Below are 19,060 nucleotides of genomic sequence, written 5' to 3' on the forward strand. Positions count from 1 at the left end.
GCAGTGGTTGGGATTCCGCCTGCCGATACAGGGGGCGTGGGTTCGTGTCCCGGTCTGGGAGGATCCCGCATGCCGCGGAGCAGCTGGGCTCGTGGGCTCGTGGGCTCGTGGGCCGTGGCCGCTGGGCCTGCGCATCCGGAGCCTGTGCTCAGCGGCGGGAGGGGCCGTGGCGGTGGGAGGGCAGCGTACCGCATAAAAAAAAACAAAGTCAACTGCCCTTCCCCTTACTCTTTTGAATTTTGAAAGAATGTCATTCATCCAATAAAAAACATTTATTAATAGTCAAAAAAAGTTGCAAAAAATGATAGTACTTCTCAAATGAAGTAAAGACTCCTGGTGCTTTCAAGAGCACGAAGGTTTTCAAAACTGACTCATTTATAAAAATTAATGATAATGATATAATTACATTTAATTTTCTCACATAACTATTCCCTGACACTAATTTATCAAAGACAATTGAGGACTTCCCTGGTGGAGCCCTGGTTAAGAATCCGCCTGCCAATGCAGGGGACACAGGTTCGACCCCTGGTCTGGGAAGATCCCACATGCCACGGAGCAACTAAGCCTGTGTGCCACAACTTCTGAGCCTGTGCTCTAGAGCCCGCAACCCACAAATACTGAGCCCGAGTCCCACAACTACTGAAGCCCGCAATCCTACAGCCCGTACTCCGCAACAAGAGAAGCCACCGCATTGAGAAGCCCGTGCACCGTAACGAAGAACAGCTCCTGCTCATGGCAACTAGAGAAAGCCCACGCACAGCAACGAAGACCCAATGCAGCCATAAATAAATAAATAAATTTATAGGGGTGGGGGGGAAAGACAATTGAGAACACAATTCTCCTCCTTTATGGGGCCAATATTCTGTTTTAGAGTAGTCATGGATTATATTTAGCAAACGGTTCTAAATATACATCATTAATAGCAATTTCTTTTTTTAAAAATTTTTAATTTTTTGGCTGTGTTGGGTCTTGGTTGCAGTGTGCGGGCTTTCTCTAGTTGTGGCGAGCAGGGGCTACTCTTCGTTGCGGTGCATGGACTTCTCATTGCAGTGGCTTCTCTTGTTGCAAAACACGGGCTCTAGGCACACGGGCTTCAGTAGTTGTGGCATGTGGGCTCAGTAGTTGTGGCTCGCGGGCTCTAGAGCACAGGCTCAGTAGTTGTGACACATGGGCTTAGCTGCTCTGTGGCATGTGGGATCTTCCTGGACCAGGGCTCGAACCCAGGTCCCCTGCATTGGCAGGTGGATTCTTAACCACTGTGCCACCAGGGAAGTCCTAAAAGCAATTTCTTCAACTGCTTTTATCTAGCCTTTGGCAGTTCAGAATTATGTCAGGTGTCAAATAAAATTTGAGCCCAAAAGAAGTTATAGAATAAAAAAATCTTAAACTGCCTCCTCACATATAGGGGGAGTGACTATAAGAAAAGAAAAATGTGTGAATAAATGCTATATTTAAGTACATAAGAAAAGAATATTTCAAAAACAAAACTAATGAAGTCAGTGTTTCAAACACCACATGATTTTTTAAATGATTACTGGAAATTCAAACTGTGTTTGTCATTTAAGAGGAAAAAGGAAGTAGAACTAGATTAGCAGAATTTTTTAACTCATTTTTAAATTGTTTTATTGTAGGTTAAACAGATCAGTTATTAAGTCATTTCCCCAAAACTGTCCCATGGGACACAATGTTTTAAAAGATGTATTCTAGAACAAAAAAAGTACTATGGTATCAAATAAATCTGAGAATGGTAATATAGGATAATGTTAAGAACACAGACCCTGGGGCCAAACTGCCTATATTCAAATCCCACTTCTGCCACTTACTAGCTAAGCGCCCAAGGGCAAGGCATTTTGATTCTCCCCTCTGTAAAAAGGGATAATAATAATACCTACCTTCATAGGGTTGTTGTGAGGTATATAAGGTTATGTATACAGCACTCAGACTAATACCCAGCATACAGTAAATGTTACGTATTTATAATTACAGTAATATTATTATTAAACACAGTAGGCTTCTTGACTGCAGAACTTTAGAGATACTTTAATATGCTAATGTCCATTATCATGCTCCAAAGTGTTATCACATGCTATATCAAACATTCCAAACTTATTCAATTAAATTTTTTTTTCATTTAGGAAAACACTTGATGGTCTCATGGAACATATTATTACTTAAAACATAATCAAAATAGCTGAAAGGCCAGCTACATTATCCCAATGGCTATTAGTAGACACAAAGTTCAAAAGGAATTCCTTTAACCCTAAGGATCAATTAATTTTGCATACATGTGGGACTTTTGAAGATTAAAGGCCAGGGGTCCATAGCAGTAAGGGTAGATCAGTTAGGTAAAGGGAATAATACGCAGTTGTAGACTCTCTTAAACTGGAGAAGGATGGGGAAGAGATGCGAAGAGGGAAAGTGGAGTTTGTGGGTTTTTTTAAAATATATCAAAGGAACTTTTAAGACCACGAGTATTATGTCATAACATAATGCTTTCCATAAATTACAATTAAAGAATGAACTGGCTGCTTCTTTTCTTCTGGAATAGTGAGTGGCAAACAATCCTTTGAATACCCATATAGATATGTTCAAACTATAGGAGTACAACTTTGGTTTCCTCTGTGTCTCTGAAATGACCTCCTTTAATCACACCGGAAAAAATGAGGCAACTCATTATCTCATCACGTAGTCACTGTTCCCCACTCAACTCTCTACCCAATTCTGATGCTGCAAGTGTGTCCACAGTAACTCACCATTACAACTCAGTAACACTTACCGTTTAAAGTCAAAAAGAGGTAAAGAAACTTTGCCCAAAGCTTCTGGCCCCTTTCTCTGCTTATTAGAATCAGGGGAACTTCCACTGCTCTGATTTAAAATTCCAAAAAGAGTAAGGTGAAGTAGTGATTCTAATGGCAATTGTGATATCTGGATGGGAAAAATGATTCTATGGGGGGAAAATGTATTAATAGAAAAAACAAATTAGACTGAATATGAAGTTTAATGCTTTAACGAGACTGACAATCTTAGGTATTTTATTTGACTCATCAAATAATCTTTAATCCTGAGTAACCTTTACTTAAGCAGTAAGCTTCGCTAACAAATACTATAAAAATCTTAAATAAATTTCATTATAATTTCAAACACATAACATTTCTCTCTTCAAAAATTTGTTAATACTTTTACTTAAGACTGGCAATGTCAATTTCTAGGCAAAATAATAATCATTTTTATTTCCTTTAGGAAAAGCTAGATGAATGTTTGAGTATTTCTGATTCGAGATTTACGTGTGCACATACATACACAGACAGACATATATGTTTACCAGTGTTTTGTTTTTGTTTTTTTTAAATCTGAAAGGACACATAAGGCCAACAGTGGTCACTCTGAGGAGCGATGAGATGGTTAAGAGTTGAAAATAAAGTGACACTTTCCACCCCACATGCATTTTTGTATTATTTGATTGCTTTGACAGACATGTGCTATTTTTATAATTAAAAAAATAAAAGAAAAATAGGAAACCATTAAATAAATGCAGAATAAAAAGTAAAAAGTTCTGCAATTGCCTCCTTGTCTAAATAATGAAAGCATTCCCTTAGTTTGAAGACAATATTTTAAAAATATTAACAGTGCAAAATATCATCTTGTACATGGATTTAAGATAATTTTTAAAATCTGTTAACCAAGAACTAGGCTTCCTATATACAGTGTTACAGAATAAATACTGAACTAAAGCAGTGTTATAAAAAACCATCTTTGTAGAATTATACGTAACTTTAACTTGACAAAGCCTAGGAAGAATTGATGGCACCTTCTGCAATTTAACAATATGAAGATTTAAAAGAATATTTCAGATTTTTAAATGAGAATTTCAGTCCATTCTACAGAATTGTATCTAGAAGAGACTTTAAGATACCAGTAAGAATTTAATGAATTTTAATGGAACTTGTAATTAAAACTGAAAGCTGTATGCATAAATGGATAAAAGTAAAGAACACGGCATACTAAAAGAATAAAAAGCCAGAAATTTCACTTACAGTTCATCCCATTTAATAAGATAGAAGAAATTCTTATAAGTGCCAACCTTCTTTGATTGAATAGGTTTAAAAAGATCCTTTCCATTGTAAGTCAGGGAACATATCAAGAAGTATTTTTCATAACTGAGAAAAGAGATTAATTTTTATTTGATAATACAAATTAGTTAACTAATCAAATATGTATCATTAGCCATTCTTACCTAAAAGTGACTATTATCTGAAATAATTTGGTTACCATTCACTTGAATTTATGGAAAAACATCTAAAATTTAACTATTGCAAATCCTACAAAAATAGAGGCATAGCAAAGGGAATACCGAAGGGAACATATATCACTAGGTGCCAGTCTAAAGGAGCTGTATTGGTACCAGCTGGAGAATTTATCTCAATTTTGTGCTCAGTTACTAGCTTTAGATTTTAGTTAAATGACACTGAATAATTCTTCATTTCTAGGTAAATTCTAGGAAGTAACAGTACAAACATTTACCTCCCCTAGGTGCTATTTTCCTTTGCTAAGCCACTGAAATAGAGTCAGTTTAGCATATTAATGGTGCATGGGCCTGACTTGCACTGAGCCAGTCTTCCTAATCTATTAGGAGGCTTCCATCCAAGGGGACAGATGCTATTGCATTCTTTCACTAGACAGCAATGATTTAGCCCCTAACTGCTACAAGTACAAAGCCGGGTAATTCAGTCAGGCAATCTTGTAGAGCAGGAGTTTTAGGTTCAATAAAACTGTATTCTACTAGTACTCTAACTTACTGCTAGGCTTACCCATTAACCATTTTGTTCATACAATCTGTTAATCATTCTAAATATATTTCAAATCTAATCTCACTGGTTCACATAGCTAACTATTTAATTGCTTTTCTCAACCTTCTCCTTTTTTTTTTTTTTGGTCATGCTGCTTGGCTTGCATCATCTTAGTTCCCCAACAAGGAATTGAACCCATGCCCTGGACAGTGCAAGCAAGGAATCCTAACCACTGGAACCACCAGGGAATTCCCTCAACCTCTTTTTAAATCAGCATTGTATTGGGAGTTCCAGGTGGGCTAGTGGTTAGGATTCCAAGCTTTCATTACTGTGGCCCAGGTTCAATCCCTGGTGAGGGAACTGAGATCCCGCAAGCTGTGCGGCGTGGCCAACAAAACAAACAAACAAAAAAAATCAGCACTGTATTAACTTTCTTTCCATCTTAATTATCACTGTGTTGTTTTCTACTGAGTATTTGTTCTCCTCATTAGTGTCCCTAAATTTAATTGTGTGTATACATGGTTTTGTATGGAGGATGTGGAAGGTATTATCTCTGTAACTATTTAAAAGAATGAAATATCTTTAGAGACCAATAGTACCCATTTAAATGCAAGTTCCAAGAGGGCAAAGATTTTTTGCTGCCTTGTTTACTGCTGAATTCCTAGTACTAAGAATACTGCCCACAGATGGTGCTCAGTAAATATTTACTGAATGAATTAATATACCACTTTCAAGTCATTATATTATATATTACCTAATGCTCAGTTTATGTTCTAAAGCAGAATTTATGTTTGGTATCTATAACTAGGCTTTATTTTATAGCCATTTTATATATATATATATATATATTTATATATATATATATATATATAAAGCCCGCGTACCGAAAAAAGAAAAAAAAAATTCAATTTGGGCTTTTCAGTTTATACTAATCTTTTCCAAATAAGTTGAAGGTGGTAAACTTTTTGGCACTGACAAAAAAATCAAAAAGGAAAAACCCATATTAAAAATTCAATAGAAGAAATATGCTCTTGCATACTTCAAAGTCTAGCAAAGAGTAAATTGTAAACTACTAAAGAGGGGACAAAAATGTGCTATAGTCCCATTATCCTGGTTCTAAAGGAAAGGCAGAAATAGTCATAAATTGACTAATTTATTAACTAGCATTTGCCCTTGTAAGTTTAAACATATTTTCCTGCCTTTTCTGTACGTAGTGGGGGTGATATTTTTTATTGGAACAGCATCAAACATCTCTGTAATTTTTAGGAAAACCACAAAGGTATCTGGTGGATCACGTATCATCCATTTAAATGCCAAGGTAACAGTGGATGCTGACATTTTTCAAGATTAGATTAGCTTCTAGGTGAAGCTATACATATCTCCTTTTAAATAGTTACTTACTTTGATACCCAGTTACTTGAAATTCCATGTGCAGCAAAAATTGTAAACTGGAGCTGTTCCATTGTGGTCCATGCTTCCTTGATGTTCCTGTTACTGTGGGCACAGTCTACAGAACCCCTACCAGAATTTGCATGGAGTCTGAGAAGGTCATAAATTGCTGCAGTTAACTGGTCCATGCTTACTTGAACAGGATTTTCAGGATTCAGTGAGCCTAGGTTTAAAGAAATTGTTAATATAATTCTCCGAAAAAGCAACAATTACTCCTAAAATTTAAGGAACTTCAATACATACCTCTAGTTGAACTCTTGCTAGTGTCTCCTCCTCCAGACAGTGAAGTCACCTGCTTACATACATACAAATTAGTGAGAAAATCACCCATGATGTAATATAAAATGTTTACCTTTAATTTCAATACATTTATTAAATTCTATATCAAAGAAATCCTTCATAGGAGAAACTTCCCAAGTGTCCGCAGAATAAAACAATAAAAAAAGACTGCAAAAAGAAGATGAATATCCCAAATCAAATAAAGAGATAGTTTTTTTTTTCTTTGCGGTACGCAGGCCTCTCACTGCTGCAGCCTCTCCCGTTGCGGAGCACAGGCTCCAGACGCACAGGCTCAGCGGCCATGGCTCACGGGCCCAGCCGCTCAGTAAGTCACTATTACTGAGGCTCCTGGGTCTTTCCAATAAGAAGGAGGTATAGTCCAAAGTAGAACTTCCCCGTTGACAATCATGAACACTTCCACCCAGAGGGAGGGAAATGTTAGCTATTACTATCCAGGTCCTTCAAGCGTAGTATTACCTTAAAACCCCAAACCAACTCATTTTTGCCAGAGTTACTCTCTACACACAAAAAGTTCAGTTGGGCATCCACCTATTCAGTGTCAACTCTCACAAAGTTTTTCAAGGCAGTCCATCTCCTCTTAGGAATTCCCCACCTTACCAAGTAAGTGACCAAATCAGCTCAAAAGTAAAAGCCAAAGTTAAAACGGTAACACTTGGGCTTCCCTGATGGCACAGTGGTTAAGAATCTGCCTGCCAATACAGGAGACATGGGTTCAAGCCCTGGTCCGGTTAGATCCCACATGCCGCAGAGCAACTAAGCCCGTGTGCCACATCTACTGAGCCTGCACTCTAGAGCCCACAAGCCACTACTACTGAAGCCTGCGCACCTAGGGCCCATGCTCTGCAACAAGAGAAACCACCGCAATGAGAAGCCTGCGCACCACAAGGAAGAGTAGCCCCCAGTCGCCACAACTAGAGAAAGCCCGCACGAAGCAAGGAAGACCCGACGCAGCCAATACATACATACATATATACATAAATAAATAAAATTTATTTTAAAACAAAACAAACAAAAAAAAGGTTAACACTTTGTCTAGCAGTATCAAGAATCTCCCAGTTTAAGTGACAGATGCTCACTTAAGTACATATTTGCATGTGATAAAATGCTAATTACTAAAAAATACTCACTTCAGCACTTTTACTCCTTGGAAGATTAACTGCTCTCTTCAGCTTCTTTACTGATTCTGTAATGGCAAGAGTCTCCACACCATCTAAAGCACTGCAGATTTTTCTTACAGCTTTAATTACTTGATCTACCACTCTATGTTGGTTCTTTAAAAATAAAAAGTAAAATAAACATAAGCATATGAAATTTAAAGGATCTATTTCAGAGATGAAGTAAAAAACCAGACATTTCACATGTGCCTAAGAACAGATATCCTCCTTTACTCTTTTGTGATGAAAAAGAAAAGAAACAAGATAGCTTTTCAATTACATAAGTTACTTTGAAATAGGAAAAAAGCAGGCCTGGTTAATTTCCACTTTGCCTGTACAATTATTCATATGCAAATGCCTTTAATTTCTTATTAGAATCAGAAGCAAAAGCAATAAATCACTAACAAATTGTGAAATCACTTAAAAAAGCTAGAGTTCTTTTTACTTTTCATTTTGTGAATAATTTCCACATTAAAAACATCAACACTTCTCACTCTCCTGCAAAAATCTGGTATCAAAAACCAGGTTGTTCAGAGACTGGTCACAAATTAATAACACTGGGCAACAGTTACTAAAAGTGAGTCAACTTTTCAGCATCATTTGCATCTATACAACCAACACTTTCTAAGTCTTGTCTGATGAAAAAACTTCTGTGAGGACAATCCCTCCTTACTATTCAACCACAGATCATTTCACCATGTAAGTATACATGTACAAATATATTATAAAATAATTTACCTGATGAGGATGATTCAAATATCCTTCTCCACTCCCCCATCATCGTTTTAAAGTACATATCTCATTAAGAAACAAAAACATTCTTATATAATGGATTAATTCATCAAATATTTACACCAAACTTAAATGCCAAGTACTGTTAGAATGGGCTGAAACTCAGTACTGTACCATCCCTTAAACATTTAAAATTTTCCACCTTTGAGGCTTGGCTACCATAAACCAAATGTTCTCTTCATCTTCACGTGTAAATGAAACCACCTCATTTTCTCAAATACCCAATTACCTTGCAGTCCTCAGATCCCGAAGGTCCCAACTTTTGCTTACTTGACTTGTATTTCTTATTTTTGCTCTTCCACCTTCATGCAAAAACCTTTCCAGTTTTGAGGCTCGTGCCATTCTCCTATACTATTCTCCATCATTTTTTATATGCCAGTTACCAATTTATTGTCTATCAGTTCCAAATTCACCCTTCTTTGCTCTACTCTTGATACGAGAACTTGACCTTACAAACATTTCTCCTTTGCCAGCTAGCACAATGTTAGGTTTTGTCAATAGAGGGCACTGAAAGGACACTCAAAGGCAATAACAGCAGGAAGGTACTTCTCATCAGGGTTCCAGTCCTCTATTTTTAAATTCAGTATGGAAGCCCAGTGGTCCTCAACAACCCACTCCAGCTGTACCCTCAAGCCATGCTCCTCCAATCTGACAGCTCTACCAAATTTCTTTGCCATAGGCAACCTGTGTGCTCCTGTGATAGCCATACCCTCTTCAAAGAGGCCAAATTTCAGCCTGGGGCTGAGGGAGAGGCTCTGTCATAAGTCCTCAAAGTTCCTTCACTATCCACATTACTCCTCAACGTAGAATTGATAATTGCGCTTCTTTGCACCTGTTACTTCTGGACCCCCTCGGAGCAAGGCTGGCACTTTTTTAAGGCCTGACAGCAAATGTTTTAGGCTCTGTGGGTCAAACAGTGTGTCACAATTCAACTCTGCATGAAAACAGACACAGATAACATAAATGAATGAGTAAGGCTGTGTTCCAATAAAACTTTATTTACAAAAATGGGCCAGATTTGTCATGTGAGCCATAATGTGCCAACTCCCGCTTCAGTCCTCTTTTACCCCTTATAGTAATTAATTACCTTTTACTAATTAATTCTTTAAATTTCCCTGTTCAAAAAACTACTATAGTTTCTGTTGCCTGACTTAGCCCCTGACTGACTGATCTGCCTTGCCACTGACATGTGGTCACTTCCCCTACTACATGCCTTATTTTTGCTCTGGACGTTTATCTCTATATTCTATAAGAAGCCTCAGTTACATAAATGTCCATGTGGGGCTTCCCTGGTGGTGCAGCGGTTGGGAGTCCACCTGCCAACGCAGGGGACACGGGTTCGGGCCCTGGTCTGGGAAGATTCCACATGCCACGGAGCAACTAAGCCGTGAGCCACAACTACTGAGCCCTTGTGCCACAACTACTGAAGCCCACGCTCCTGAAGCCCATGCTCTGCAAGAGGTGAGGCCACCGCTGTGAGAGACCCGTGCACGGCAACGAAGAGTGGCCCCCCGCTCACCGCAACTATAGAGGGCCCACACGCAGCAACGAAGACCCAACACAGCCAAAAAAACATGTCAATGTTGAAAATTCACAGCATCTTCAACCCCATAATTGTACCCTATCAGAATCTTAACCACAATACCATATTCTGATCATAATCTCCTTTGCTTCCAGCCCTCACACCCTCATTCTGACCAAACCTGTTCTCTGAGCTCAGAGACTTCTCTGCTTCTTCTACCAGGCAGCTAGTTCTTCTAAAGAAAATCTCACAACCATAAAGATCCAACAGTCTCCAATTTCAGCAGGCATCTGCATGCCATTTAACATTCCTTTTACAAGCCCTGGTCAGCTCTCTTTCCCATTCCCCTTAGAAGATGAAGCCAACCATTATTCCTTGCCTCAAAACCCCTACTTACCACCCTAACTTCATTTTAGTGAAATAAATTAACATCTTATCCCTAGAAAACTAAGACCAGGAGGGATCAAAACTTTGCAACTTCCTGACCTCTCCCATAAACCTACCTAAGAGAAATCAAGACATACATCCACACAAAGACTTATACATGAATGTTTATAGCAGCATTATTCATAATAATTAAAAACTACAAACATTCAAAATGTCAGTTATTGGGTAACTGGATAAATAAAATGTGGTATATCCATACAATGGAAGTATTCAGCAATAAAAAAAAATTGTGGATACATACTACATGGACAGAGCTTAAGAACAGTATGGTATGTAAAAGAAATCACATGTAAAAGATTACATAAGGTATCATTCCATTTACAGGAAATCTCCATTAAAGGCAAATCTACTGAGACGGGAACCAGATCAGTAGTGGTTTGGGGCTGAGGATGGGAATGGGGAATGACTGGAAAGTAGTACACGGAAACTTTTGGGAGTGATGAAAATATCCTAAAAGTGGACTGTAGTGACAATTATACAACTCTATGCATTTGCTAAAAGAATCATTGAACTGTACACATCCAATGGGTAAATTTTATAGTATATAAATTATACCTCAATAAAGCTATACAGAGTCACTATTATTTCTGATAAGATGGTCAGTGAAGAGCTCTCTGATTAGACAACATTTGAGCACAGACATTAATAAACTGAAAGGGTAAGTCATGCAAGTATCTGGGGAAAGAGCATTAAAAGAAGGGATAAGCACAAGGGTCCCAGCTGGGGAGCATACCTGCAGATCAGCTAGAACAAAGGAAGAAAGGGGTAGGAAGCCAGATCAGAGAGGTAGTGGGTCAGAATGTGTAGGGCCTTGAAGCAACAATTAGGGATTTGAATTTTACTGACTGAGATGGTAAACAGTATTTTGAACAAAAGAGTGGCATGATTTAATATTTTTAAGGGTTTACAAATTTTATTAAACTTTTCAAAGAACCAACTTTTGGCTTTGGTTTTCTCTTATTTTACATTTGCTTTCTGTGATTATATTCATTTTTTTAAATAATTTTTTTATTTTGGAACAATTTTAGATTTACAGAAAAGTTGCAAGAATAGTAAAGAGAGTTCTCATTCAACATTAAAGGAAAATGGGTTAAGTAACTTCTTACATAACCATGTTAAATTTGTCAAAACTAAGACATTAACACTCATTCAATTACTATTACCTAAACTGCAGGCTTTCTTCAGATTTCACCAGTTTTTCCACTAATGTATTTTTCCTCTTCTAAGATACAATCCAGGATACCACATTGCATTTAGTGGTTTATTTTTAAAAGATAATTTTGGTTGCCTATTGAAGACAGGCTATAGAAGGACAGGTAGAAGCTGGAAGACCAGTAAGGAACTGCTGTTAACTACTATAGCTGACTAGGAGTATAGTTTTGGTAGTGATGAAGGGTGGTCACATTCTGAATGTATTTTCGAGGCAGAGCTGACAGGAATGAGACTGCATATGGGATGTGAAATATCTTTTTCTTGAGAAATAAAATATGACTACAAGGTTTTGGCCTGAGCAAATGGAAGGACAGAGTTGCCATTTATTAAGAAGGGGAAGACTGATGAATAGATATGAAGGATAGCATAAAAATTCAGTTTCATATATCTTAAATTTGAGATGTCAGACATTCATATAAAAATATCAAGTAATAGACATTTGAATCTGAAGTGATGATCAACATATGTAGGGTATTTAAGGACATGAGATTAAACGAGATCACCTACGATGTGAATACAGAGAGAAGAAAAGAGGTCCTAGAACTGAGCACCCTGGGCATTCTAATGTTATAGAGGTCAGGAAGATAAGGAGATCATAAGGAGCTCTGAAGCCACAAGTAAGAGTGAACACAGAGCAGACACTGGAAGTAGGAGAACCAAGAATGTGGTATCCCAGAAGCCATGTGAGTGTTTCAAGAAGGAAGAAACGATCAACTCTATCAAACACGATAGAAAAGTTGAGAAAAAGAAAGACTAAGAACTTATTACTGGAATCCTGATCACTGAAGTCCTTGATGATCTTAAGTGCAGTTTCAGAGAACCGTTGAGAATGAAAGCCTGGCTGGAGTGGGTTCATAAGAGAATGAGAAGAGAGGAAGTGTAAGCAGAAAAAACAGATTTAACTTTCAAGTTTTGCTATAAGGAGAACAGAGAAGTAGGGTGATTGCTGCAGGGGGATGTGGATTTTTTGTTTTATTATAAGATGGGAGTATACCCATGGCTCCATCCTTGAACTTTTTTTTTTTTTTTCTCTACCTGCAGTGGTTTTCTTGGTGATCTCATCCAGTTTTATGGCTGCAAAATATTTATATTCTGATGATTCCCCAGTTTATTATCTCCAGCCTGGATCTCCTCCATTAAATTCCAGACTCATATCCAACTGCCTACTCAATATCACTACTTGGATGAATAATAGTCATCTCAAACGTAATGTCCAAAACTGAGTTCAGATCTTCCCCACAAACCTGTTCTTCTCTCAGTTTTTTACATCTCACTAAAAGCAACTCCAAATTTCCAAATGCTCAGGTAGAAAACCTTGGAATTATGCTTCTCTCTCTCTCTCATGCTCCACATCCAATCTATTGGTAAATCCTCCTAGCATTAACTTCAAAATTATCACAGAATTCAACCCCGTCTCATCACTTCTGGTCCAAGTCATCATTCTCTCTCCTATGACTAAAAAAAAATCTTCCTCATTCATTTGTTTCCACTATTGCCCCCTTCCTCACTCTATTCTAGCCTAGCAGACCTTATACATACCAGGCACACTTCTCCCCCAGATAACCAGGTAGCTTCTTCCTCTCCTTCTCCAGTTCTTTACTCAAGTTCACTTTCTCAATGAGGCCTTCTCTGATTACCTTATTTGAAATTGCAACATTACCCTCCTCTATGTTTCTCTAATAGCACTTACCACCTGATATAACATATACCTTGCTAGTTTATTTTACTCTCTGTTTCCTCTAACTAGAATGTAAATTCTCTAAAGGGCAAGGATTAGTTTCTTTTGTCCCTTGCCACATCCTCAGCACCTACAACAGTGCCTTGAGAGAGGAGATACTCAGTAATATTTGTTGGATAAATCAACATAATTATATATTGATAAAAAGTATAACAGTAGCTAGAAATCTGGAGGTCATCCTACACTATTTCTTCTTCTCTTACATCTCATTACCTATCAAAATCTAACCAATTTTATCTACTAAATATTGTTAACAATATCAGTCCCTCCTCTTTACCTGTACCACACTCACTGTCTTTTACCTGGACTACTATCAAAAACTTTCCTAAGTAGTCTCCCTGAAACCAATCCTGCCAAGCCTAAATTTAACTTCCACAATTTGGCCAGAGTTACTTCAGAGCTCAAGACTAAACAAGTCACCCACCCCACCGCACTCCACTTCCTACCCTCTGCTTAAAACACCTTGAATGGCTACAGGAGGGGTCAACAAACTTTTCCTGTAAAATGAAAATAGTAAATAGTTCAGGCTTTGCAGGACATATGGTCTCTGTCCCAAATATTCAACTTTAGTATTAGAGCACAAATGCAGTCATAGAAAATATGTAAACAAATGGATGTGGCTGTGTCCCCCAAATTTTTCTTTACAAGAATGGGAAGTGGACTGGATATGGCCCCCGATCTGGAGAATAAAGTAAAACTCCTTCACGTGAATTATATGGTGGTAATTGATATCTGGCTATTTCCAATTTCATCTTTCAACCTTCACTTCACACTTTGTATTAGAGAAGTGCTTACACTTCCACATATGTATCGCACCTATGTATTTTTGTTCACATGCCCTTCCCAACTATCTTCTAGCTAACTCATACTGTTTAAGACTTGGCTCCGGCAGCATCTCTTCTTAGAGGCCTTCCTTGAACCTTCAAGTTGGGAGAAGTGCCCCTCATCAATCTCTCAAAGGACGCCAACACACACCTCTATTCTACATTTACTATGTTGAAATTCTGTTTAAATCTTTCATCGCTAGTTTTAAGTTCCTGGTAGGTGGGGATTAGGTCATTCATTTTCATAACTCCAGCATCTAGCATATAGCAAGTATTCAATAAATGCTTTTTGAATTGAAGTGAAGGTTCCTCTTAGTAATAAAGCTCAGGTAACTCAAGCACTACTGAGAATTTTTGTTAATATGTTGGGTCAGAAAACAAGTTATCAACTTCAAGAATATAGTTTAAATAGTCCTTCTAAAATATTTAATCTAATTCCAACATTAGTATTTAAGAGTGTACAGAGAAAAGAATCTTTAAATCATCAAGCCAAAATGTGAATTAAGACTTACTTCAATTTGAAGAGCCAGTTCCACTTGGTTGTGATAAGAATCTAAAAGTTCTTCAACAGGATGTCTGAAATAAAGAAGTTATTGTGGCTGAAAGATACCATATGCAAAAATGATTGCTTTATTCACCAAAATAAGTGCATTCACATCCAAAAGTAATGTTTGAAAACCTGAAATTAATGTTTTAGATGCCACACCTTGTCATGACTTCTTTATAAGGTTTTTCTATTTGATGCAGGTGTTTGTTTAAATCCACAGGTGTTTCATCATCTTCTGCCTAAATAAACATACAGACAAATGTTTACCAAATAATGAAATCCATTCTTTGGTCTTTCTATTGCCAAATTAAATAAGGTTAAGCGTATGATAAATTCTTGAAATGAAAGTGACTTTTGAGAACCGAGGCCTCTGCTATAGAGAGAGAATGGAGAGCTAAAAGCACTTTTAAAGATGGCTGACAGCCAAATGAAGGTGGGGTGGGAACCAGATGAGAAGAGATCATCTGAATTTCTGCATTTTTTATAATGATAATCAAATTTCCTTCTACCTTACCTTCAATAAATAAGGCACTGGTCTCTTCAACCATAACCCTTATTATTCAAAATACTCAAAAACATCATGCCTTAAGAAACTGAAAAGAGAAGTTACTAATGATTGCTAAAATGTACTGAGTTTTGTGAAATAGTTTCCACCCAAGTGAAATAAATTCTACCTACCATAGGAGCAAAACCTAGGAAAATAAAGAAAAGAGAAAGTAGAAATGATTGATATTTTTCCTCCTAAAATTCTACCAAATGAATGATTCTCTTTAGAGGTTAAAAGTCATCAAGTGTTTATACAGTAATAAAATGGTCTAATTTCTTGCATTCTATTTTGCTTTAACCTCAAAAGAAAGTACTATAGTTTTAAAACAGAGAATTAGTTTTCATTTTGTGAAAAATAATGTATTTTTCTCAGTTTGGTGCAAAGGTCAATGTGGATCTTTTTCTCCCCAAAACCATATTTAGCATTCAAAATCTTTCTTCTTCCTCATTTCCCCTTGACTGACCCTGATGTTTTCATTGTGTAACTTGTGTAAAACTATTACAAGCCAAACTTTTATAATTCTTCCACTTTGATTTTCAAACATGCCTCCAACTCTGAGTAGTATGCTACCTAAACCTCCATGATTGAAAGTCTCCCCCCGGTCTGCTAAAACTCTCCCCACATCTGCTTTATCCTGTAGGGGATAAAGCTTGCCTCACTCCCAGTCAAACCCAAAACTCTCAGAGCACGTACACATTGCAAATTGGCTGATTAGCAATTATTTAGAATTATATATTAATCTAAACTAATATTAATCTAAAATTAATATTTAATAATATCTAAATTAATCTAAAATTATTTAGATTCAACCAAATGCAATTCAGTTATAGGGTACACACTTACTGTTCGGGCCAGATTTTGGCACATTGCGCTGAAGGTCAAAAGTTGTAGTTTAATCTCTGTGTCCCATTTTCGACAGTTTTGAATATGTTCATGACTTCCAAGACAATGATTACTGTTAAAATATATCAATTATTCATCAATGTTATTCTCCTCAAACTAGAAATTATACAGGTGAGAGTAAAATGTAAATTGTATCTGCATCAGGAATTGAAGCGAATGGTAAAATACAGAGACTTTTTTTAACCAAGTGTGAGCATTTAAATAGAGAAATAATTCTACATGAGAAGAGTTAAAGCAAAGAAGAAAGAAGATGAAGACAAACGAGGAAAAAAAACAGGGACAGAGCATTTCTAGTAGGTTCAGAAAAAGATTCATATAATGATTATTTCAGGCAACTAAAAGGAAATCACAGCTAAACACTGTGTATAAAGTAATACTGCATGCTACAAAGGGAAAATGGAGTCCCTAATGAGGTAACTATTGCCTCTCTGCAGAAAGAAAAACAACTTTAAATTCACTTGTCAACCAATTGCCCACCATTCTTCCCATCTAAGACTATCAGCTTCTTAAGGGCAAGATCCTCTACTGTCTTAGACACGATGTCTTGGACAACGTATATCTTAATATAAGCTAACTGATCCAATAAACCAATTCACTAGGACACAATGTGGTTTTAGATTATAAATTTAACTTGAAATTTTTCTAATTTAATCCATTAAAATGAGATTTCCAAAAATGTTGCTCAATAATTAAATGAATACTTACTTCTGTAGCACTTCCTCTTGACCACAAACTTTAAGAACATAGCTGCCAACATCTACTTGATTCAAGTCATCATGTACCCAGCAAAGGGCTTGCATTATTATGATTTCTACAGTAGAACTCACTGTAAAAGAGTTAGTCATCATTTTCATTGTATACATTCAACTCTAAGTATATACCTATTCAGACTGTATGTCTTACAATCTAAAACAGCACTATATAAGAGAACTATAATGCAGGTCACATATATAATTTAGAATTTTCTAGTAGCCATGTTGAAGAAAGTAAAAAGAAACAGATGAATCTAATTTCAATATTATATTTTATTTAACCTAATATATCCAAAATATCATTTCAACATATAATTGCTATTTCAAAATTACTAATGGGATATCTTACATTCTCTTTTCAAAGTAAGTCTTTGAAATCCAGTGTGTATTTTACACTTATAGCACATCTCAATCTATATTAGCCATAGTTCAAGTAATCAATAGCCACATGTAGCTAGTGGTTATCGTATTAGACAGGGCAGATCTAAGCTAAGAAAGCCACCTCTGTTTTACAGACTCCTCCAAAAAGGATGACATTTAGCAGTGTCTAGCAAACAATTATTTAAACCAAATCATAAGGAAAAAGAATCACCATTTTAAACATTTGACATTTGCCTGGTAAATTATCCAATGAAGAATAAAAATATAGAAAGTAGGAAGTATTATTCAATTATCATTCTTCACAATAGCTGGATACTAAGATTACAAACCATTAAAAATTAAAGTAACCTATTTCTATACTTAGAGCTTTTATGTTCAACTTAGAAGACAGTGACTACATTCAGAATTCATGAAAACTAACAGCTTGGCAGAAAAGGCCATAAAACCTCTATCTAATACAACAGCTACATTTCTGAACACATTTATATGTATCATAACAGTTATTATTTAAACACACAAAGCACTTCTACTATAAAATGGTTACATTTCTTAAAAGAGATGTACACTATAAATGTGCATTTATGAAGCACCAAACAATAGGCATTTGATATATTTTTAAATGAATCAGATCTTGATATATCAAGTCAAAATTTGATACAAATCAAAACATTTGCTATCAATGCTTATCCATGCTTATCTCAATCAAGAAGCTTATTGACCTTACTTTCCTTCAATTTTAGTATTAATTCTTACTGCATATGATTCCCCAAACCAAAATTTAAGGTATGTTTAAAAAGAATAAGTCTTCCTTTAGAATATAAAGAATAGGACTATAATTAGCCTTGCTAGCTAATGCTTTTGGGCTTTGGCCAAGAGCCACTGATTAACCAAATTACTCAGCATCTTTCAGAGAAATATGTAGTTATAAAAGTAAACTGTTTTTTCTCTAACCCAAACCACAAAACTATCCATATGAACGCCAATTTCTAGAAAAGGATAACTAATGCATGTTAAGTATTTTACCCCCCCCCACACACAGAGATTTTTAAAGGATACCTAATGATAACTGAGTCAGTTTATTAAAAGAATGATAACATTAACATTTTAAACATTTTCTCCCTAATCAGAGCAAAACCAGATCGTTGGGGAACTATGAACTTACCATCGCATGTAAAGGTAACTGGTAGCTGAAATCCTTCAATTTCAATGGAGACCTTCACGCTAGCATTTTCTCCACATGTGTTTCTTTGCACTGTGACTGGACTTAACAAATAGCCTGGATTTGTGCAGTGATTGGTATATGGAAAGCTGGTCTTCAATCTATTCACAAAAAACAAGAAATTAAATTCTTTTTTTGAAAGCTGCATTTGAGACCTCTGAACAAGGCTTTGCATGCTTATAGCCATTCAATTCTGTGTTACTGTCCAATTCTAGAGCAGCTCAGGAGAAATGCAATGAATGAACGCCCTGTCAAAACATCAAAACACCGGCATTTGGCTTTTAAAAAACAGAATCCAAGGAAAGAGATTAAGTACTGCCAGGACAGCTTTGGTAACACTATCAACATCAACAAAACACACACTGGATACACAGCATTAAATGAGGTTCTCTGCTTCAGATTTTTGGCTAAACAGTATAATTTCACAAAATGTACATTTTTAATGAACCACTGACAATACAGGTGATAGACCTAAATTGTAATTGC

The 19,060-nt window shown here is 36.5% G+C and overlaps 1 protein-coding gene across 3 annotated transcripts in view; it reads right to left on the minus strand.

Annotated features, from left to right (window-relative positions):
* The window catches only part of PIK3C2A (phosphatidylinositol-4-phosphate 3-kinase catalytic subunit type 2 alpha), a 103,607-nt gene that overhangs the window by 31,831 nt on the left and 52,716 nt on the right, over positions 1 to 19,060 (minus strand). For 2 of the 3 annotated variants that reach the window (XM_024731561.1, XM_024731559.1), the window contains exons 4-13: positions 18,518 to 18,675; positions 16,928 to 17,048; positions 16,163 to 16,274; positions 14,932 to 15,011; positions 14,738 to 14,801; positions 7,664 to 7,807; positions 6,480 to 6,528; positions 6,189 to 6,399; positions 4,035 to 4,157; positions 2,777 to 2,944 (exon numbers count right to left, since the gene is read on the minus strand). In XM_024731561.1, the coding sequence (XP_024587329.1) occupies positions 2,777 to 2,944; positions 4,035 to 4,157; positions 6,189 to 6,399; positions 6,480 to 6,528; positions 7,664 to 7,807; positions 14,738 to 14,801; positions 14,932 to 15,011; positions 16,163 to 16,274; positions 16,928 to 17,048; positions 18,518 to 18,675 (1,230 nt within the window). The remainder of the gene's footprint in view (positions 1 to 2,776; positions 2,945 to 4,034; positions 4,158 to 6,188; positions 6,400 to 6,479; positions 6,529 to 7,663; positions 7,808 to 14,737; positions 14,802 to 14,931; positions 15,012 to 16,162; positions 16,275 to 16,927; positions 17,049 to 18,517; positions 18,676 to 19,060) is intronic. The other variant, XM_024731560.1, reaches the window with a different exon arrangement.

The sequence above is a fragment of the Neophocaena asiaeorientalis genome, unplaced genomic scaffold, assembly GCF_003031525.2.
Source record: "Neophocaena asiaeorientalis asiaeorientalis breed wild unplaced genomic scaffold, Neophocaena_asiaeorientalis_V1.1 scaffold571, whole genome shotgun sequence".
Taxonomy (NCBI): domain Eukaryota; kingdom Metazoa; phylum Chordata; class Mammalia; order Artiodactyla; family Phocoenidae; genus Neophocaena; species Neophocaena asiaeorientalis.